A 24,030-nucleotide genomic window follows, 5' to 3' on the forward strand; every position below is an offset into this window, starting at 1 on the left:
TTCATATTGCAGCTTTTGACTCAAATGAAGCTAAACTTCAAGTGAAAACAGGTGACAGGCACCTGAATACAAACTCCTGCTAAACAATATCAATGAGGCCCAGAAGATGGGGAAGAAGAGACCAAACCTGGAACTCATTCATTGCCTTGCCAATTAACATGGTGACACTTTCATCTGTTGAATAATCTCTGAGAACATCAACATTATCCTTTTCTATTTCCTGTCACCACATTGCACACAATTCACTGCTACTGAGTATTTTAGGTCAGACTACCACACTTTGATTTCAGGGTGGTGAAAAGTCGCAAAAGGCAAGATTTGCAGGAGTGTTGAAAAGACATTCCTCGATGTATTCAAGGTAAAACCGCCAGACACACAAATACACTACCTCCCCAACCTCTGCAATACCCTAACAGTATTTGTGTCAGGGCAACACTCTTCCATGGGCACCTGCCGAGGTCTCATTTGAAGTTGCCTTGTATTGTGCAACACCACTGGGTTCACCTTGTCCAGTGTGGCCCACCAAAACTGGCAGGAGCCTCTCACGACTGCAGGCACAAGCCTTTCTCCGTTCTACCTGGAAATGCCTGGAATTGAAAGAACTTTGGGATGCAATGCAGATGCTCTACCACTAGCTGCAGCCTCATTTTCATCAGACTGAGGAATCGATCCTCCTCCACACTCCTAGGCCAGTAGTTCCCAAACATTTCAGCACCACAATCCACTTTGTCCTCCACAGTGGGTTGTAACACAATGCTCCTTCTACCAACATAATGACTTCTTGGGAGGCCCTGGAGGCCTCTTCTGGGATGCACTGAGCCAGCGACCCACTCTGTTGATCTCTCCAGGTCTCAGAATGGCCCTCAGAAGTGTCCGGAAGTGACTTCTGGTCAAACTGGAAGTTGCTTCTGGGGCTTCCCAAGAAGGCAATGCGGCATGTTAAAGAGCATTGCATCATGGCCCAGCACATGGGCTTGCAACACATTGCACATTGGGTTATGACCTACAGTTTGAGAAACACTCCTGGATTCCTTTAAAAGAAAAATCCCCTTAAGTCTCAAAAAAGATGTGGTCTTGGACTTCCAACTCCCTCGCCTTATCAACATTTTTCACATGACACTTCTGCTATGCCTCCTCCTCTCTTCTGAGAAATCAACCAACTTTATGGTGGTCCTGGACTACCTCACAGTCTCCTCAGCAAATGGGTCAATGCCTCTCAACCCAGTGAGCAAATCAGCAGCAAGGAGGTGTATCCCTGTCACATCAACAAAAGATTCAAATGCCTCCCAACGCTTTGTCCCAGGCAACAGGAGTGGAGCACACCATGGTCACCTTGGTCAACTTTTCCCAGTTGCCAAGGACAAGTGGCTCCAGAGCAGCCATATCTCCACTGACACTTCCATGATTCCATGTCTGATTGCCTCTCCAGTGAGCATATCTGCTTCTCAGCATACACAAGAAGTTGCCTTGTACTGAGCCAGACCATCTGTCCATTTATCTCATTATTGTCTAAATTGTTTGACAGCGACTCTCCAGGGTTTCAGATTGGCAAGGGTCTTTTGCAGCCCTACCAGGAAATGATGCTGGAGTCTTGGAGCATGCGAAACAGCTTCATTTTTCTAACGCTCAGCTGAAGCCTTTCCCCAATTACTGTGTATCCTATTTTATCATCCTTGCAAAGTTATCAATGTGAATTGGTCACACATATCCCATCCTGGATGCTTTTCTTTAGTAGGCGAAGTGGGTGGAGACACTTTGTCACTCAATTAGTCAATTAATAGTCACTCAGTTCGTAGACCTGCATGAGTTGGCCAGGAATGTGGGTGCTTTTGAAGACTAATCACATAAGCTCTTAATGCCAACCCTGGTTTAGATTTGAAAGGAGAACGATTGCCAGTTGGTAGTTTTTGAATTTCAAAGTAAATGTTTACCTCCTTCTTGGTGAATTCTGGGGCGTGGTCATTTTTGTCATCGATAACAATGGTCACGGTAGTGGTGCCGATTAACCCAACATCCAGGCCACCCATGTCCTTTGCTTCTATGATTAGGTCGTATTTGGGGTTCTCCATTGTCTGAAGGGGTAGAAAAGAAAGGAAAGTTACTTAATGAGTGAATTCAGAACTTGTACACTGTAAATGTCACAAAGTTATTTAATGTGCATCACAGGTTGTAGGTTCCAGGTGCAGTAGAACCAATAAGATCCAGAGCTGGACTCACCGCTGCTGTCCTCCCGCTAACAAGCAATATGAATTCATTTGATAATGTATTCTTGTAAAGTTTTGACCATTCTGCACCAAACCACATGATATTTTAACCCTTTCAATTTCACAGCAGAAGATTGCATGTACAACTGCTTACACATGTTTAAAAACTTCAGAGCCCATAAGGAAATATACTGAAACATGGGATGAAATGTCCATTCACAGCATTTGCTTAAAGCAGGATGTTGATAATGGAAAATTATCAGTGGTTCTCAAACTTTTTAGAGGTCCTAGGGGTTGCTGCCTGATTTATAAATACCAAAGGGTGTGGCTGTAATAGTGATAGGGCAGCAGTGTCCCGCCCCCCCAGCAGCAGTTTGTTTAACCCTTGGTGCACACCTGCCCTGTCAGTTTTGCAACCAAACAAAAATTGGGTCGGGACCCACCAGGCCCATAGTTTGGGAACCACAACAGCAAAATTCAAACTAGCTGTTGAATTTTGGACAGAATTCTGATGTTGTAGATGAGGACACTGACTTTTCCATTGGGTTATGCATAGAACTCTGTCATGCACAATATCTCAATTCATATACTTTGAAAAAGTTTTAAATACAGCAATATGAACTATGCTCCTCCTTATAGACATAGACAGATGCGTTCTTGCCAAAAGCAATATGACATCAAACAATTTCTTCTTGATCTTTCAAAACAAGACTTCGTTGTACAAATCGATGGTAAGGCCACACCTGGAGTATTATGTCCAGTTCTGGTTGCCACAACTCAAAAAGGACATAGTGGAAATGGAAAAGGTGCAAAAGAGAGCGACTAAGATGATTACGGGGCTGGGGCACCTTCCTTATGAGGAAAGGCTACGGCGTTTGGGCCTCTTCAGTCTAGAAAAGAGATGCCTGAGGGGGGACATGATTGAGACATACAAAATTATGCAGGGGAAGGATAAAGTGGATAGAGAGATGCTCTTTACACTCTCACATAACACCAGAACCAGGGGACATCCACTAAAATTGAGTGCTGGGAGGATTAGAACAGACAAAAGAAAATATTTTTGTACTCGGCATGTGGTTGGTCTGTGGAACTCCTTGCCGCAGGATGTGGTGATGGCATCTAGCCTGGCTGCCTTTAAAAGGGGATTGGACAAGTTTCTGGAGGAAAAATCCATTATGGGTTACAAGCCATGATGTGTATGTGCAACCTCCTGATTTTAGAAATGGCCTATGTCAGAATGTCAGATGCAAGGGAGGGCACCAGGATGCAGGTCTCAGGATGCAGGTGTGCTCCCTGGGGCATTTGGTGGGCTGCTGTGAGATACAGGAAGCTGGACTAGATGGGCCTATGGCCTGATCCAGTGGGGCTGTTCTTATGTTCTTATTAATTTTCTTCTTCTGTCTTTGAATTGATATGCACTACTAACAATCATGTGTGTTTAAGAGTAGACTTCCCAACTGGCCTTCCACTCTGTCCATATGTACTTTTCTTCATATCCGTTTTTTGGCACCCTTGGCTCACAGAAGTGATTAATTATCAACTTTGGCACAACTCCTCATCTCCTTTCCCTCAAACAGTAGCCTGAGATTTTGTTCAGTCTCCCAACTTGTTTACCTTTGGTTTGTTTTAACGGGGAAAAAATCACAGCGAATGGGATCACAGATTTACTTATTTTATTATTCCAAGAAAATAACACTCCAACTTGGCTTTTATGCCTTTCTGCTGACAAGGTGGTTTCTTCTACATTAATAACGAATGAGGAAATGATGGCTGCCTGCTCCTTGAAAGTAATGGATAGGAGGTTGAATGGGGGACCCCATGTTGGTAAGAGGAAAGCAAGAGATAGGGGGAATGCTAATGAAAAGTCTTGCATGGTCCTGGAGCGGGGGGGGGGGGAACTGAGTGCCATCTCCCTTCAAGAGACTTGCTGCTGACAGTTCCTGAGAACTGTTGAGCCCCTGCAGAGTCCCACTGAAACTGATAATCAAAAGGCGAGCCAGCCCTGATGCAGGGCCCTCAAAAAGGCGAGCGTCTCTCAAATTCTAGCACTCAGTTGAACATTCTTTTTGCACCCCAAACTCTGATTGTTTACACCTGCCAAAAAGCAAGGTGGGAAGCAGGAGCTGCTGAATCCTCCAATTAAAGAGTATTTGAAAAACATACAGGCAACTGCCTGAGCTGCTAATGAGTTCCCTCTTTCTTCAACAGACTCTGCTAGTGATTTGTGTGTAGCAGTGGGAATGTAGCAGGGAATCCTTCAATCCCTGGCTTGTGTGAAGGAACGAAATACTCTACTTCCCACCATCAGATCTTCTATAACCTGAAAACGGTTTAGGGTTATACGTGCTCCTTAAGTAGGGGCAGCAGGGGCAGTGCTATAACATTTTGTTTCCTTCTGCTGAAAGGAAGCAGAGCACATTGGAAGCCAATAGGCACTCCAATTCTCAGAGAGAGGCAGCAGCATCCAAGACACTTGACTCTGAGCCAAAAATCGCTCTGAACTGTCTCTCTTCCTCTCCATTCAAACAGTAAATCTGGCTCCACCCAAAGTGGATCTCTCCTTGTACATCTGAGGGGTGTACTGGCAAGGGGGCTAGGATTGCTAGGTCATCAAGAAAACATCCCAATTGCCAAGAAAATAAGAAGGTCAAGGATAAAATAGCTATTCTTTAGGTCAACCACTGTGCCATGCCACATTAGTGTGCAGTGGTCCACAGGTGTGTCATTGGAATTTGGGGAGGATCATTTATTTGTATGTAATACTACATACTACATCACAAGCAGTGTGGTGTGCCTTGTCAATTGTCAAAAAACGGATGGCGTACCTTGACAACTTCAGTGCCTTGTCCGTGTGCCATAAGATGAAAAAAAAAAAAAACGTTGAAAACCGCTGCTTTAGGTGCGCATTTTTTTTTTTGGGGGGGGGGGAGTTTTTTTGTATGGGAATGTATTCAGAATTGGCACCTCTTATTTGCAAGGTGTTTTCCTATACACAAAAAAGGCACATACAATGGAATGAAAGAACTCATTCAACACCCCTCGGTATTCCACTTAACTATCTGACAAGAGAGAAACCACCCACCCTTTAAATTTGTCAGAGCTAAGGGTGTTTAAGGTTGTAATCCTACCCACACTTACCTGATAGTAAGCCCCATGGACTTACTTTTGGGACACAGGACTTAATTTTGAGTAGACATGCACAGGATTGGGTTCTAAGGTATTTTAACAAGGATGTATGTGTGTGTGTGTGTGTGAGAGAGAGAGAGAGAGAGAGAGAGAGAGAGAGAGAGAGAGAGAGAGAGCGCCACTGCATTTGAAAAACTTTAAAAATAAATTTTATGTTTAAAAACATTTTGAATTCTGAAATACTGCTGGATTTCAAACTTGTGAAAAATGTCCTTTCAGTTCTAACTAGCACTGTGTTTGCAGAAAGTCATTTTTCAGTAAAAGTCATCATTCTGATTCCTTTGAATGCATGAGGGCTAGAAACCTTTTTTTTTTTCTCCAAAAGGGGGGAAAGACAGCATGTTGTGAGAGGCAAGAGTTCAGCTAACTCTTGAGAGCTAAGAGTTCAGTTTTTTTTGTGGCAATGGATTAAGGGTGCAATCCGTACCAAATTTCCAAATTGGTATGGATTACCAAAGTTAGGGCTATGCAGCTCCAATGTAAGGAAATAAACATTCCCTTGCCTTGAGGAGGCTTCCATGACTGCCCCCCCCTCAACTGCAGGATGCAGCATATGCCCCATTGGCACAGCTATGCCAACAGCTGTAAAGTTGGTTAGGATTTGGGCCAAGGTTCTCCATCCTCCCTGCCAGGTCTTGTGATTTCAGTGACATTCATTTGTTCTTGTCCAAGACAATTTTCTTGTGCAGCATTAGCAATGACACAAAACCTTTGCAATTTTAGAAATTGTTTCACCCACAGGGTAAGTACCTCCCATGCTTCATTTGGTGTTCACTAGGAGGGGTAAGCAATGGAACTTTTGAGCACAGAATAAACCTTTTAAGTTCTATTGCAGGAGATATTTATGTATGGACTAGATGGAAGACTTATTAATATTCAGAAAGGCCAACACTGCATAAGTGTGGGGGTGGACAAGATTATCATTATTAATACTGTGAGTGGTTTTTCTTATTGCTGTAAAGGGATTCACATATATGACAGTTATGATTGATTACTGAAAGCAACAGTTTTGAATGCTCCTCAAATCTCTATTTTTTTAACTCTATTATTTCTTCTGCATTCGGTAATTCTGAAGAATGCTATTTCCAAGTCTTTCTGGTGCCTACCTACTGTGGTCAGATTTAAATACAGGGGGCCCCCATGTTCATGGACCCTGTACCCATGGTTTCACATATCCATGGATACAGGTGGACCCGCTCCACACACCCCACCCTCAAAGCCCCTTGCCTCCGGAGGGGCTTCTAAGCCTCACTCAGAGGAAGCCCTGCGCCTGAGCCTGAAAGTCTTTAGGGAGAAGCTGTAGCTTAGTGAAAGTGCATTTGGCTGGCATGCAGGTAGGGCAGCAAGGATGTGTGCTGGCCTCCCCACGCCAGATCCAAACCAGCAATGGGTGAGTACGCCTGGGTAGGCCAGCATGGGGGGTTGAGGAGGAAGTTGAGAGGGCAGAACAGGGGTGTATTGTGGTGGGGAGGGTGGCGCCATTTCGTTGGCTGGGGCATTACTTGAGGCAAGGGGATAAATATCCTCTTACTCAGAGTTGCACTCCAGCCACCTCCAAACCTGCACTGAACATGGCACAGGCCACTTGGCCTGCTAATTCCAGCACAGGACAGGACTGGGCTGCCTGTCATACAAACTTATGTGTGAGATGGATAGAATGGTCAGAGAGAATATTTTGTTTTGCTTGTCAGAAGAGGGGACATCCACTAAAATTGAGTGGCAGGAGAGTTAGAACAAACTAAAGAAAACACTTTTCTACCAAACATGTAATTAATCTGTGGAACTCCTTGCCATAGGATGTGGTGATGGCATCTGGCGTAGACACCATTAAAAGAGAATTGGATGGATTTCTGGAGGAAAAGTACATCACAGTTTACAAGCCATAATGGGTATCTGTATATTCCTGGTTTTAGAAGTAGGCTACCTCTGAATACCAGATACAAGAGAGTACAGGATGCAGGCCTCTTGTTGTCTTGTGTGCTCCCTGATGCATCTAGGAGGCCACTGTGAGATTCAAGAAGCTGGACTAGATGGTCCCTTGGCCTGATCTAGCAGGGCTTTTCTTATGTTCTTATTCATAGAGGCAAAGGATATTCATGGTTCTTAGCTGTCACAGCTAAACAGACCATCCACATACAGAGCATCGGTCAGTGAATATCGAGGTGACAGGGAGCAACAGAGATGGCAATTGATTTCAAGCCATGCTGGTGGGCTTCCCAGAGACATCTGATTCACAGCACTTGGAGGCTGATTGGGACCCAGCAGAGCTCTTCTTAAGTTCTACTTTCCACTTATTGAGCAGTAGCGATACACCTCCTTACACCTCCTTACTAACCTAAGCTCCCCAAGAGAACCAGGCCAGGAGGGGCTGCGTAATCCTGGTTTGCTCTCAGTATTAAAGATGCTTTCAACGGCTTTGTGTTATTTCACAAGCACGCTTTCTAAAATTATGTCTGCAGCATTGACCAAAGCTCTAGCAGGCAGCTACGCCACACTCTTTTCAAGCTGCCACAATACCTGGCCTCATAAAGAAAGCAATTATTAATATTTCAGTAATGCTCACTTGCAGTTCACTTGCTCACTTGCTGATTTCAGACAACGAAAGATTCACCTTCTCCCCCCTCCCATTAACACCTCTTCAGCCTTCCTGCAGCAAGATCAGCATCTATAGCAGCTGATTCCAGGGAGCCCTATAACCCTGACAAATGAGGAATCGGAAATGAAGGAATGTGAGCATTCAGATTATCATAATATTAGCATTTACTCTAAAACACCAATTGTGTGGGAAACAGGAGGCTTGCTGTACTTTTGGAGCTCGAAAGATGATTTGTAGCTTGCAAAACTCACAATAATGTTATAACTCCCTTTTTCACCCCCAATTTCCAATTATTATGCTTCAAAGGAAGGTCTATGGTTTAATCAAAGCAATATGGCACTTCTGCTGCATTGAAAACCAGCATCTCTTCACTGTCCACAGGGGAGAGATCATTCTTTGGTAGAAACTGGAGAGGACAGAGAAGACAATGTTCATCCTTCTCCATGCAACATTTGCCTGTCCACTTGCTTTACCCATTTATCCATCCATCTTGCCCCAGTGAAATCCAACCATTTCTTGGGAGGTTTCTGGGAAACTGGGTTTCAATTCAAGGGCTGTCCCACTGGTTTCAAGAGAGTGGCATCTCCATACAGGATGAATGGACAAGTGGGGCTGCCTTCTTCTTCACCATTCATTATAGTGAATGGTGGTACAGTGGTATAGTGAATGGTACACCATTATAGTGAATGGTGAATCATACACCATTATAGCTTCTTATTTGTGGGCTCAGAATCCACAGGTGCTGATCCCATGGGTGGAGAGCCTCAGAGACCTTCCAGATGCAACCGGAAGTGCCTGCTGAGGTGCAGGGAGGTCGCACGCAATCTCTCTGCACCTCAGAAGACATTTAGGGAGCTTCTGAAAGGCACTTCCAGTTCCCCTTGGTATTACCCTGCAGTTACCAAGGACCCATACTAGGGTCCATACCAAGGGTACATACCAGGAGGGTATGAAAATTCAGGGAGAAAGCTTATACTTTGCATGCAGAAAGACCCAGGTGGCACCCTCCATGCTTCTAGTTGAAAGGAGTCAAGTCATAAGCGCTATGAAATATCTGTGAGATGCTGGAATCACTGCCAGCTATACGGATTACACAAGAATGAACTGAAGCCTTCAACGGAGGTCAGCCATATCAAATATGGAAATCTCCACATTTCTTCTCTGACTGGCTGCAGTTCTTCAGGGTTTCAGAGAAGTTATTCCCCAGGTAGTGGTGTACCAAAGTCATTTGGCACCCAGGGCCCACAAACCTTTGACACCCCTCTCATGACAATATTATTTTTCAGTAATTGATGACATGAAATGAATAATAATTATAATGACCAGAGCGGAAGCACAGATAAAGAACAGGGCCAGCTGCCCACGCTGTATGTAGAGAGCTCCACAGCAGACACAGATGCCCATGCTGGGGTGGGGCGGCCTCTTGCGGTCCCCCTCTAGCCACTCCTCTTCACTTTGGCAGCTGGCTCATATTGTTGGATCTGGTCTCCTCTTGCATTCATTGTGGCTTCAGCCAGCACTAGCCAATTTGCAGCTGCAGCCACAGTCACCCTCCCTGCTGCCACTGCGATCTTGGGGCAGTCTCTCTGACACTCCCTGCAACCTGACACCCAGGGCTGCCCCCCCATCCCAGCCACCCTCTCCAAACGTCCCTGTTCCCAGGGAAAGTAAATATTTTTGTATTTATTCATTTGCAGGCTGCTTTCCCACCAAAATAGCCAAAGCTGTAGGTTCCAACTTGGTGTATCAGCTGAACTAATGTCACAACAGTCCTAATTTAAGAATTAGATATGGTCGGTTGGTTTTCACAGTCTACTTGATCATACTTTTAACTTGGTCTCCTATAGAGCAGGTTCAGTATTTGACCCTGATACAGCTTCACTCATCAAAGGTTATTTTTCCATCAGTTCCCCCCCCCCCACCTGCAACCTACAGATATTGTGCATCTATCACTAAGATCAGCAATGCTTTGGTGCTAGATGCTCTCCATATCATTTAGACAGGTAATCTGTCTCTTATCAGTCACAAAGAATTCCAATCAGTTGTGGCATGTGTCCACAACCTCCCTAAGACACTTCAACTGAATGGTGCCATTGTGCAAGCTCAGGAAGATTGAAAAAAAGAATAAATAACAAACAGAAGTGACCAAATCAATTTTAACTCTGCAAATCTGATTATAGTGATGGAGGGACTGTCACTTAGTAGTTAAGCAACTAAGGGCACAATCTTAACCAGGTCTACTCAGAAGTAAGTACTATTTTGTTCAATGGGGTTTACTCTCAGGAAAGTGTGGTTAGGATTGTAGCCTAAGGGCGCAATCCTAACTATCAGGTAGGCTGGCACAAATCCCTTGTGCTGGCCCAGGAGGGTTGCAAACATACCGTAAAGCACATTTGTGCCTCCTCATTTGTTGGCTGGGCCAGCGCAGGAATGCACCCTGGCCCATGGAGGCTGCATCCAGCTTCTGCACTGACATGGAGAGGGAAGACTGCGCCGGCCGAGCTTGGTCAATGCAGGGGTCTGGGGGGTGAGTAGCATAAGAACATAAGAACAGCCCCACTGGATCAGGCCAGAGGCCCATCTAGTCCAGCTTCCTGTATCTCACAGTGGCCCACCAAATGCCTCAGGGAGCACACCAGATAACCTCATCCTGGTGCCCTCCCTTGCATCTGGCATTCTGACATAGCCCATTTCTAAAATCAGGAGGTTGCCCATACACATCATGGCTTGTAACCCATAATGGATTTTTCCTTCAGAAACTTGTCCAATCCCCTTTTAAAGGCGTCCAGGCCAGACGCCATCACCACATCCTGGGGCAAGGAGTTCCACAGACCAAGTTCCAAGAAATATTTTCTTTTGTCTGTTCTAACTCTCCCAACACTCAATTTTAGTGGATGTCCCCTGGTTCTTTTGTTATGTGAGAGTGTAAACAGCATTTCTCTATTCACTCTGTCCATCCTCTGCATAATTTTGTATGTCTCAATCATGTTCCCCCTCAGGCGCCTCTTTTCTAGGCTGAAGAGGCCCAAACGCCGTAACCTTTCCTCAAAAGGAAGGTGCCCCAGCCCAGTAATCATCTTAGTCGCTCTCTTTTGCACCTTTTCCATTTCCACTCTGTCTTTTTTGTGATGCGGCGACCAGAACTGGACACAATACTCCAGGTGTGGCCTTACCATCGATTTGTACAACGGCATTATAATACTAGCCGTTTTGTTCTCAATACCTTTTCTGGGGTGGGAGAGGGCGTTCGAGGGGGCGGGTGGGTGGGCAGGGACCGAGAGGCAAGTCTGGGACTTGGCGGTTACGCCAGATCCCAACCCCATTCCCTGAGCAGTACAGAGCAGCTCCACGCCGCTCCGTTCTCCTCAGACTTGCGTCACCTCCTGAAGTGATGCAGGTCCAAGGAAACCCATTGGAGCTGCGGTGGCTTACCTGGGGGTAAGGAGAAGAGCTTACCCTTACCTCCGGCTGAGCCAATTCTGGCCCCAATCTTGCGCTGGATACAGTGCAGGACTCCTGGTCTGCCTGTTCCAGTGCAAGATAGGATTGTGCTATAATTTGCATAGAGATGGTTTCACATTTAATCCTGGAAGCATCTCCAGGAAGGGCTGAGAATGAACCACCACCCACCTATAACTTCATAAAGCTATCCTAAGACAGGTGCAAGTAGAGCAATGGTTAGACTCAGTACCTATGAGTGCTCAGTACTAAAGTGAGAACCCAACTTTCTTGCATAAACCTGCAAATTGAAGTTTTCCTTGTGATGCAGTTTATGATTCACTAGAACAAAATCTTCCATCAGAGCAGTAAAAGATGTTACATTTTTATAGCAAGTCCCTTGCGTCAAATTGAATATAATCTCTCATTAAGAGAATCAAAAAGAACCTTACTAGGTCAACATCGAGGGGGGAAAAAAACCACACACACACAGACACCACAATTTTACAAATGAGGAGCGGTGAGGTTACACCCCCTTCAATATACCTTCTTATTGCCCCATGAGAAAGTAATGGAATAAAGGTCAAGGAAGAAAATGTATTCCACTGCCTAATCTGCGTTGCAAATTATCACCGGTGGACAGAACACCCAGGAAAACTCAATTACCGGAGTGTCCTGACAACCCTACATCAACTGGCAGAAATCACAGAGGTTATTTTGAAAATTAGTGCCGTAAGGTGTAAAGCATCCAGCAATTCCAATTTTACATCTCCCTGCCACAGTGTTTGTACTCTTAAATATTAATGGCATGTTGGCTTATTTATTTCATACTGCGCTGAAATAGCCATTAGGGACACAGCAAAACGATGTCCATTTTGATTCCTGGTACAGGTTGGCTATGTAAAAAATTTGCCCCAGGATGCAAAAGAACAGCATGGTTGATTATGTATTTCACACTTCAGAATGACCCTAAGCACTGGAAGGAGGCAAAAGGAGCACAGATTGGATGTCAACACTTCCTGTTGCTCTTTCTGCAACACTGCCTATAGCTCCTCTTTTCTGTGTTCTCCCTCCCCATAGATCTTGAACCTGAATCTCACAACTACTATCGTCTTCTTGCCCGTAGATCTCTCTGTCCTCCATGTTACCTCCTTTTTTAAAAAAAATTTCTGCACCCCTGAGTGCCACTCTAGTGGTTTTGCTGAGATTCACGTTTCCAGGGTCAGAAAGATAAAGTTCCAAGTCTTGGAAAGCTTGCCTAAAATAGGAAGCAAATGTCACAAACCCGTGTCTGTACTTCCTCAAACAAAGGAAACTGCCCACACAGGAAATTCAGGTGATTTTGTTTGCATAGTTCAGGGTTGTCAAGCACCTGACTGACAGCAGTTCTCCAGTGTTTCAGACAGGAATTCTTTCCCAGTCCTACCTGGAGATACCAGAGATTAAAATTATGGCATGCAGAGCAGGTAGTTGGTAACTGAACTACAATAATATGAGCTAGAGAATAATTTCCCTCCTTCTGCCTTCAAAGTTACTTTCTCCCAAAATTCCCCAAATATCCTCCTCTAATTCCCATTAACCCAACTTCTGAGACTAGGGGTGCAATCCTAACCCACTATGTCAGTGCTTTCCAGCACTGGCACAGCGGTGCCAATGGGACATGTGCTGCATCCTGTGGTTGGGTGTCACTCACAGAGACCTCCTCTTAGTAAGGGAATGTTTGTTCCCTTACCTCAGAGCTGCATTGCCCTTATGTCAGTGCTGGAAAGCACTGACATAAGGGGTTAGGATTGCGCCCTAGGTCTCCAGTAGCAGTAGCATGCAAGTGGAAGGAAGTAGGCAGGCAGACTGACAGATCATCTCTGGTGCATGATCTGCTGCTACACAACACACCAGACCACAAGGAGCCCCTAAGGAACCACAGTGCTGAATCTAAGCAGAAGTGGTCAGTGCCTGGATGGGGGGCTGTCTGAAAAGCCAAGGGATGCTGCCTTGAGCTCTATGGTGGAAGAGAGGCAAGGCGCACATGCAACTGAACATCAGAAATTAACAGGCACAGTCTACCGCATTCTCAGTCATGCTTAACTTCTGTTTGCCACACCAATGATATTTACAACGTTTTAATCAAAGCATTCCATCTAATGTTAGTTGCAATCATTTCACTTCTTTTTCTCCTCTATTTGACTGCCCCCCTTTAAAAATTGTAAAGCTTATTTTAGCTTAGTGTTCTACTCCTAGGGATCAGCTCAGGTAGCTTTCTGAAACCAAGCACCCTGCTGAGTATGTAATGAATCAGTAAATGATATCAGCCTTGCTCGTGAGCAAAACACAGTTCGAGCGGCTGCATTTATGCACATTTAGGGGCAGTTTTCCAGGAATATAAATGGATCTCATTTCAAAGCATCAGAGGAAAAATCACGTAAAATGGATTTCAATTATACCACTGATGTTACACAAAAGGAAAACAAAAAGCCAAAAACCAAAAGCTTACCATGCAACAGGATAAATCAGCAACTCCATAGGAATATATTTTTCCTACTGATGAAAACACCAACATAATTTATTTGCTCATCTATTTATTTATTTGCCATTCATTGCATGCATTTTTGCAGCTGCTGATATCCCAGACATACTTTGGATTGCTTCTCCTGAGGCTGTGGTCATATACAGGGCCAGAGAGCTTAATTTTGAAGTACAATTGCAAGAGCTAATCTAGAGACGCTATAGAATTTAGCTTTATCAGGGTCATGTATTTTACCCACAACCTAATTGAGGGAAGGTTAGGAAGTACTTTGGGTTGTTTGAAGGCTGCCATGTTACTCCTCTCTGCTGAGGAATGGTAAAGATTTCCACCTTCATCAATTCCATGAGCAAAATCAGATCTTACAATCTCACACCACTGAGATACTATCACACCTCAGGGCTCCATAGTACAACCTAATGGAGAAGTTGGAGTTGGTATGGTAATGGAGATGGAATGTTGCAACATCTGACCCCCCCCCCCCATGTCTTTGGTTGAATGATATACTGTTGATATGTGGTCATTCTGATCAATCAAGAGTTCCCAAGGACTTTTATTTTGTCTCTCCTGTAAGCATCCCACAATGCATAACAGAGTTGGAAACCTAAAAGCCTTCATAGATTCCACAAGACTACGTGGCCAAGCTTAGTTTTCTTAGATCTCAGATGCCTCTTCAGCAACAGAAGGAACTTTTAGTGAGCAACACTGGCCCATGTGTTTGAGGCCTTTGGTTTAGAAATGCCTGGTTTAAATGCCCTCAGGTCTGCCCTCCTGCTGTTGCCTGATCCGCAAACAAGTCCTTCTGCCTACTGCACTTCAATCCCCAGCCAGTCTGCATAACACTCCAGCTGCCCTTGAAGTTTAGAGAGCCTTCCCATTGATTCAGCAAAAGATTCCAGGGGGGTTGGCTAGCTTTTCACAAAAGTGCTCTCTGAATTCCAGATGCTTTCTTGGCCCTCTTCCTTGATGGTTCTCCTGTCTCTTGCCCTTTTACCATTCCTAGAGGCTGAGTGAGCTCACCAGACAGGCCTGAATTGAAATTGTTTTCCTGAGCAGTGCTATTTTTTTGCTGTAAATACAGGATTTGTTGCTTTCTCTGGGCACAGGGAATTCCTTTGGCCAGGCAGAAAACGAGGCCTTTGTGAACATAAGAAGAGCCCCACTGCATCAGGACCATCCAATCCAACTTCCTGTATCTCACAGTGGCCCACCAGATTTCTCAGGGAGCACAGAAAACAAAATAATTGCATCCTAGTGCCCTCCCTTGCATCTGGCATTCCGAGGTACCCTACTTCTCAAACCAGGAGGTTGCACATACCCATCACAGGTTGAAACCTGTGAAGGACTTTTCCTCCAGAAATCCATCCAACCCCCTTTTAAAGGTATCTAGGCCAGACATCATCACCACATCACCACATGTGGCTAGGAGTTCCACAGATTAATGACATGCTAAGTAAAGAAATATTTTGCTTTTGCCTGTTCTAACTCTCCCGTGTACACTTTTAATTTGTGCACACTCCCAGGCATCATTTCAAGCTCAGGAGTTGGGTACCCCAGACTAGGGAGCATTCTCTTCCATCAGTTACCCCTCCCACTTTGCAAAGGTATGTCACCCCCTGCATCTCATGGCTCTAGCTGGCCCTGATTCTGACTGATGTCCCTCTCCCCTCTAAAATCTCCAAGAATCTTAAAATTTCTTTTAAAAAAAAAAATGCAAAAATAGGCTTATAACTCAGTCTTTGGTTGGAAGCACTTAAAACACACATTGGGAAGTTAAAATATCTTTCTAATTCCTTAAAAACTTTTGCTCTAATGGGATTTGAATGTAATTATACCAAGTGCAAAAAACTAGGATATAAAATTAATATGACAATTCACGATTTTTTTTTTTCTCTTTAAAAAATGACACAACAACAAATGGGGAAAAGGCATTACAAGAGAGAGTCTTTTTTTCTTCCATAAGAGAACTGTGTGGGAGTGTAGTTTAGGGACAAATCGCATTTCTGAATGGAGATTAAAAGTAGTACACTTAGGAAAAAAAAAAACTCGCTAATTTTATTTGCATAAAATGTATGAAAAGACAAAAAAAGAAAGGAACAGAGGCTCTTGCTTAGAACGGAATCCTGTCTTGAAGCAGTTTGAAGGCCCCACTATCTAGGTCACTTCAAGGAAAGCAAACTTCTGGAGTGAAAATAATTGCTGAGTATACATTCTAAACTTGAGCTTAAAAGGAAAGCGAGACTGGGAGGCATACTGTAAAAATAATTAGTTTAATAAATAGAACCAATATCGTACTGGAAAATGAGCATCTCTGCAAAATGTTTAGCGTTTCAACTGTTCTACCATCCTGCTTATCAGTGTTGGAACATTATGGAACACTACTGAAAAGAATGTGAACCAACATCTCCAGCAGATATATTCATTAAGACAAACCTATAGAGTGCAAATCAAAGAGAAGCCGAAAGGGAGAAAAAGCAATATCAGAGCCCCACTTTCTTTGGCAGGGATACAGTCTGGAAAACATTTAAACTGGCAGGCCTCATGAGATGGGGGTACAGGGGGCAATTTGTACTTAGTTCCAGGGTCAAAAAAGGAACCCAGGAACCAAAGGAGGGGGCTCAGAAATTTCCTTGTATCTTACATTTTCTGATCTCACCCGGACACCCCTGGGTTGGGGAGGCAGTCTTGGAGGCCTCCTCAAGATATGGGAACATTTGTTCCTTTACCTCGGGGCTGCATTGCTGCTGCCCTGGTGCTGGAAAGTTGGATAGGATCGGGCCCTGAGGAGTCTGTGAATCTTCACAGAACATATTATAAAACCCCATTGAAAATGGTGGTTTAGACTAATCTGGTCCATGTAAACCAACCTGAATGCTGTCTAAAAGACATAGACAGGTAGTATATAAATACCTATGTATGTATGTATGTATGTATGTATGTACGACCTTCCTTGGATACCTCAGTAACATTGAGCTGCAAAAAGTATTGTTAGCAAAGGGCATAAGAGGGCATACACCAAAATATTGTTTTAGGAAAGAGTCAAAAGAAATATGTGTCCCACTAGGGTCATCCTTTCTTACACTCCTCCAGCCCACAATGGAGCTCATTCCTCTTCTTATTCCAGTCCATACTCCAATCCAGGCCACCCAAGAAGACCCCTGCTCCCAACCCCTTTCCAACCCCTCATATTGTGATAGTTCCTACACAGTCTCTTAGGATGAGCCTGCCAGAGGAGAGAAAGACGGGAAGAAAGCCACCCAATTTCACTGGGTGTGCAGAATCAAACGGTGATGAATGTGTAGCAAAATTTTGAACCTTACCAAGTTAATCAGTGCTTGCAAAGGTCTGACCTATTGTAGGCACATTTGACATGCACGAAAGCATGATTTTGGGTCAAACAACACTCTGGACTTATCAGTGCGAACCAGCAAAACCCCCCCCCCCAGTGCACAAGCGTACAAGGTTTTTGTTTTGTTTTTGTTTTTAATTTTGGGGCTTACTTCCTTTAATTTCAACTCCACTCCTTTCTTCAGCTACCAAGAGACCATCTTGCAGCTTAGAACTCAGAGTCAGCCCATCCCCGGTTGTAGACTCTTCCATACTAAGCCACGGTAATGGCTTTTGCAAAACCATCTGCTCAAACATTCAAGTACAATTAGGAGCTGGAGCTATGATGCTGTATGCCTCGATATATATCTTAGGGTTATTAATGTTATTAATTGTTTTGTTATCCAGTGGCTTTCATCTTCTGATCCCAAAGCCTGTTGAGAAGATTAATTAATTGAACTGGGCAACATCCTGCAGAGCTGATAAATATGATTATACCCATTTACCAGATTAATTCATGAGTTAATTGCAGTGCAGATAAGATAAGCCATCTGCCTGGGGTTGCATGGAAAATTGGTGGGAGAGGCTGGAATGTGACAGTTCTGCCACAATATATATAGAGGGTCCAGAATGTCAAGCATTTGCTCTCCATCAAATTCTGCTGATTAGCCAAAGATTGTCTCAATTTTATAAGCCAGATTTTCTCTGAGTGTCACTGGGCCAGTTTGCTTCAGATGGTATCTCATGCTTGTATTTAGCAAACAGTCTGGGAGTTGTGCAAGACAGAAGATATCTGTTGCCGACGGAACACATATTATGGTAAGGGCCAACCCGCATTTGTCATGAGTAACAAGGGAAACTGCCCTCTCCCTGGAGTAGACTGGAAATCCACAATTGATGGAAGCCATCTGGGTTAAGTGTACAACTCTCACTGAGCAAGGAGGCATTTAACCTCTGTGTTCAGCCACTTGCAGGGTGCAAACAGGACTGCAGATCGAGGTCTGTGGGAAACGAGGGGGTTTGGTTGAGACTTGCTGTAAGGGATGCTGGAAAGTGAAGTCTGAAAGAGTAATATCAGTCCTTTTTCAGACATTACCTGAACACATAAGTGTATAGAGAGGACTGACAGCACAATCCTGAGCTCGCTCCACTGGCGGTGAGTGTCACAAATGTGCCATAAAGCACATTCATGGCCCTCAGCACCAGTCCGATGCTGGTGCTAGCTCAGTACCTGCTGGCGCTGGGCTAGCGCTGGTGGATCATAGTTGCTCTGCCACTTGGCAGTTGCCTGAACTGCGGGGCGGTGGAGAGGTAAGTGGGGGCGTGGAAGGAGGCATTCTGGGGTGGGGGTGGCAGAGGAAGGGTGGGGAGAGGGCAGGGAGGAGGCATGCTGGGGGAGGGAGCAGGGCAGGAGAGAGGAGGGACCGGTGGAGCTGAGCTCCAGCAGATCCTGAGCCTCTACATTGGGTCTGCCACACGGCATGGCAGCTCTTGATTCTACAGCAACCTAAGGGTTGCCACAGAATCGAGTAGCTCCATTGTGGGGCTGCTTGCCTTACCCGGGGGAGGGGGATAAAAGTTCTCTTCCCCCGAGGAGCCAGTGGTGGCTGCCCAGTTGTGTTTAGGATGCCGCAGCAGCCATTTTTGGCACTGCAGCAGCCTCGTGCTTCAGGTAGCTCAGGATTGGGCTGTGAATTTCATGCATTGGACCTCCATGCCTTGCATAGTGCATGCAATGGTTTAAGCCAGCCTAAAGTTCTCAGTGATGCATGACATTCCCTGGAGGAAGCCATAAAAACCTGTATCAGTGGCAAGCATATTGAGTGAAAAGTCCCACTATGTGTTCTTGCAAGAAAGAAAGAAGGAAAAAAAAATACTGTGTGTGTCAAATCTTCCAAGACCCAAGAAAAGAACTCTATTATTCATGGTCTTGTAAGTAGAATATACATTTCTATTCTTCATATAGAAAAGTTAATGGCCGTGGATTATTTGCCTCATTGGTCATGGCGCTGGAAAATAATGCCATGGAAAGTATTGGTTATAAAACCTTCTTGCATTTAAATTTCTAAGGCGATGAAGCAGTAATGTGAATGGTACGGAAATCCTTCTTAGAAACATAAAGGGCAGCTAATCTATTTATGAAGAAAATTGTCAGCAGATGGCAGTTTCCTTGTTGCCATCTTTCGTTCTCCTGGTTGGTTTATGATCTTGCAGCACCCACAACATCTGTCAGGCAGGGATGTGCTGGAGTCCCTGCACCTGAGTCACAAGTCACCGACTCCCTGACTCAATCACAAGTCATAACAGGTGGCTGCTGCAACTTGACTTGAGCCACTTACAGAGTCATTTTTGACTCAAGTCTGATTCTTCACAAGGAATGATCATGGCATGAGTAAAGCATGAACCGAGGCGCTGGTGGGGTGTGTGTATCAGAGTTCTCATTTAACACTACCCTGATGTTTCCATCCTATCTTCGGTCAGTGATGTGTTGAAGTCCTTCATTTCAACCACTATTTCATTTAAGTAAACAAAAGCAGTGCTGCTATTCGAGTGAATGTAGCAGTGCAGAAAAAGAATGGGTTTTGTTCATATGACGACTTCTGATTCTGCCTTCAGAGGGAGTGCCAGACTCTTTGATAATGAGGAAATGCCTCCCACCTGCTTTGCCTGCCTCCTTTGCCAGTTCCCTGGGCTTTTATGCAGTCAGTAATTCCTATAGCAAAACTCCCCTCACCCATCCATTGAGTTCCTCCTTTTCCCCTCCCTCATCCAGAAAAAAAATCCAGCCATCCATTCATCCACTTGTCTGTTCCTATATCACTAAGAGAGCCCCCTTCCCCATGTCCTGGATGCCCCTAACTTCTTTTGGTTTCTCCCCCCAGCCTCGTGGAACCTCCCTCCCTCCCTCCCTCCCTTCCCCCCTTACTTACTTAACTTACTTACTTACTTAATTATTTACTTATAAAATTTTTACCTCGCTTTCTCTCCCTGCCAGGTACTCAAAGCAACACTTTAAATCAGGGGTGCCCAAACCCCGGCCCGGCCCTCGAGGACTCCCAATGCGGCCCTCAGGAAGCCCCTAGTGTCTAATGAGCCTCTGGCCCTCTGGAGATTTGTTGGAGCTCACACTGGCCTGACACAACCACTTTCAGCGTGAGGGCAACTGTTTGACCTCTCGCATGAGCAGTGGGATAAGTGCTTCCTCCTCTGCTTGCTGTTTCATGTCTGTGATACAGCAGTGGCAGTGAAGGAAAGGCTGGCCTTGCTTTGTGCAAGGCATTTTATAGGTCTTGAGCTCAAGACCTATAAAATGCCTTGCACAAAGCAAGGCCAGCCTTTCCTTCACTGCCACGGCTGTATCACAGACAGCTAAGTTGAGCTAAAACTTTGGACACCCCTGCTCTAAATCAATGATTTACAGTGTAATCCTAGGCATGTTAACTCAGAATCATAGAATCACAGAAACATAGAGTTGGAAGGGTCCTAATAAGTCATCCAGTCCAACCTCCTGCCTGTAGCAGGAAATCTGCCTAGAGCAGCTCCAACAGGTGCTTGTTGAGCCTCTGCCTGAAGATCTCCAGTGAGGGAGTAAGTCCCACTATGTTCAGTAAGACTGTAACCCTAGTTGACCAATCTGTTGTGTAAATCAATTGAAAGGATTTGCTGGAACATGAATCAGTCAGTGACCTTAGAGCAGGGGTGTCCAAAACTTTTGGCAAAGTTTTCCACATCATCTTTCTGACACTGTGTCAGGGGCCGTGGAAAAAAAAGAATTAATTTACATTTAAAATTTGAATACATTTACATAAGTTTACATAAATGAATATATTAAAGATGAACTTATATGAATGAATGAAGGTCTTGCAATAGCTCAAGACCTATAAAAGGCCTTGTACAAAGCAAGGCCAGCCTTTCCTTCACTGCCACTGCTGTATCACAGACATGAAACAGCAAGCAGAGGAGGAAGCCCTTATCCCTTATCCCACAGCTCATTCGAGAGGTCAAACAGTTGCCCTCACGCTGAAAGTGGTTGTGTCAGGCCAGTGTGAGCTCCAACAAATCTCTGGAGGGCCAGAGGCTCATTAGATACTGGGGGCTCCCTGAGGGCCGTATTGGGGGTCCTCGAGGGCCACAAGTTGCCCCAGGGCCGGGGTTTGGGCACCACTGCCTTAGAGGAATTTCTGCTTTTCTCTGTAGCTTGAAGCTCAACCCACTACTTGAGCTGAAAGCATCATTCTGTGGGGTAGGGGGAATTATTTTCTCTCTTCCAACTCACTAGAAGTTGGGGGTTTTACTCCCAACTTTAGTTTTACTAGAAGGAAACAAGACAATGGAGGACATGTCACTTTAAACATCAAATTCCATTGAACAGGTCACTGATGGAGAAATCTATTGCATGCAACCACTTCCTGTTTGTCTTCACCACTAGGTGGCAGTGCAGTGACAAGTTTTTGAGTTGGCACAAGGAACCCTCTACACACCACTGACTCAGCATATGCAGTTAAACAGAATCATTAAACTTTCCTTATTTCCAAGGTACGAGGAACAATGCGAGTACAAGGAACAATGCCGAGCGAGTGGATTTTCTGCATATAATCTCCCAATACTAAATCATAGCACTGCTATGTTTTACTGCTGAAAATCACTCTTCTGATTAGTTTAACTCCAGCCCAAGTGGCAGTGTTGGCAAATTTCACATTATTAATAATTTGTAAGTTCAATATACACTATCTAAAGAGCTAATCTCTGAGAGATACAAAAGGAAAAGGCTTACGACGCGGATTCGTTGACTTGTCATTCTACGGGAGTTTGCACTGAACATCAATTGCACTAGGAAGGCAAACACAGATGACAACAGAAGAGATTTAAGCTATGCTGCTAAATAATTTCAATTTCTTTCCTGGTCCTGAGAAAACAATGGATAGTGTGCTCAGTGTTTGTGGTTTATTTAGGACAGGGCTGACCAGATCCAGCTTTAAGCCCATTGGACCAATTGCTCCCAACTGGGCCCCATGCAAAGATAATCTATCCTCATCTTATATGCAATTTGATACTAAAATGTGCTTGGCTCAATTTGGTCCATTAACTTGCCTGCGCTTTTGAATTTTTTTTATTAATTTCTGATTTTGTTGATATTTTGATTGCTTTCCATTCTACCATAGAGATATAAAGTCTATTACAAATTTCATTTGTATCTCTAAGATTCTACAGATCTAGGCTGTGATCCTGGGGCCCTGCAAAAAATGCTTCCAGTTTGGCCCCGCAGTACTTAGTGCTGGCCCAGGGGCTTACAGTTCTCAAAAGAGAACTTTTAGCCAAATGTTGGGAGGTTTTTCACAGGCTTTTCATCTGCTTTCCTGTTTCATATTTCAGATGGGGGTAATTTTGAGGTCAATGCTTGCCAAGGCTTCCTGATCTCCTCCTGTCTGGCAGCCACTATTTTAGATATCCCAAATGTCCAGAAAATACACTATGTGTTGTGAGTGTCAAACATAAAAAGTAGTATGGGAAATTAAAATGGTAGTCACACCTGAAAGCAACCAGGAGTAGAACTGGTGAGTTTCACACTGGCTTATCCTAGAAATCTGTTCTCTAGCAAAATAGCCTCTCATTTTTACCTTATACCAGCGGTTTTCAAACTCTCAGGGAAGTCTTGGTGGGGACGGAGGGAGGCAGCGATGCGATCCCCAGGATTGCGTCGCTAACGGGGCTGCAAGGCCTGAGATGCACTCACCAGTCCCTGCAGCAGGTGTGCTAGGGTGCTGGGACCCCTGCGCTAACATCTGCAGGGCTCCCCAGGTCATCAGAAGTTAAAGTGGAATGATGGCGCAACACCTCCGCAAAACTGAAAGTGGAGCACGATCGCTCCACTTTCACTTTTAGAAGCCTTGGGAGCCCTGCAGATGCTCGTGCAGGGTTCCCTGCACCCCAGGACGGCTGCTGCAGGGACTGGTGAGTGCATCCCAGTTAGCGACATGATCCTGGAGATCCTCCCTGCCTCCTCGCTGCCCCCACCCCTTAAAGGGGCAGAGGCCAGAGCCTTCAGGTTGGGGCATCGTGATGCCCCAGTTTGAAAACCATATATGAAGAGGCCCTCAAACGTGAGAAAAGGGCAGTCCACCTCTGATCTTCATTAAGAGTTCCAGCCCAGAGAACCAGACACAGGTACACCAATCTCATTGAGAACTAGTCCTCGGACCCTTGCTGATAAGGGGGAGTCTACAGATGGTCTTTTCCTTGAGGTCTCCCAAATCCTGAAGCCCCGAGAGCTCTCTGGAATATCATATTTCTCTTCTCTGCATGGCTGACTGTCAAGGACACTTGGATACTGCAGCCAAAACCATTCAGAAATGCTGTCACGGATCAAAGGAGGATATTAGGACCTGCTCCACTCAGTAGAAATGACAAATAAGGGTGCCGGAGTCTATAATACCTTAAAACCTCGGTTAGTACATTTCATGGCGGTCTTATTAATAACAAAGCAAACCTGCTTCAGGGATTTATTATGTTTAAGGAAATGACAATCACACATCGTTGTCATTCTTTCAAGATTTAAGGGCATCAGAGAAGTGACATTCAAGTTCGGGAAGGAAAGCAATAAGGGTTTAGCTTCATTCGTTCATTCTTGAAGATAAGTCGACTCCTTTTTCCAAACTATGTTTCCTCTCCTTTTTTCGTTCATCTTTAATATGAATTAATATTTTTTAAAGGCCAGACTTGCAGCATCATTTTTCATTTTGACAGCTCCTGAAATGCAG

At 44.7% G+C, this 24,030-nt stretch overlaps 1 protein-coding gene across 1 annotated transcript in view; it reads right to left on the reverse strand.

Annotated features, from left to right (window-relative positions):
- The window catches only part of CDH13 (cadherin 13), a 532,075-nt gene that overhangs the window by 103,779 nt on the left and 404,266 nt on the right, over window positions 1–24,030 (reverse strand). The window contains 1 exon segment of the mRNA XM_066637955.1: window positions 1,932–2,072. Within this exon segment, the coding sequence (XP_066494052.1) occupies window positions 1,932–2,072 (141 nt within the window).

This window comes from Tiliqua scincoides, chromosome 9, assembly GCF_035046505.1.
Source record: "Tiliqua scincoides isolate rTilSci1 chromosome 9, rTilSci1.hap2, whole genome shotgun sequence".
Lineage (NCBI taxonomy): Eukaryota > Metazoa > Chordata > Lepidosauria > Squamata > Scincidae > Tiliqua > Tiliqua scincoides.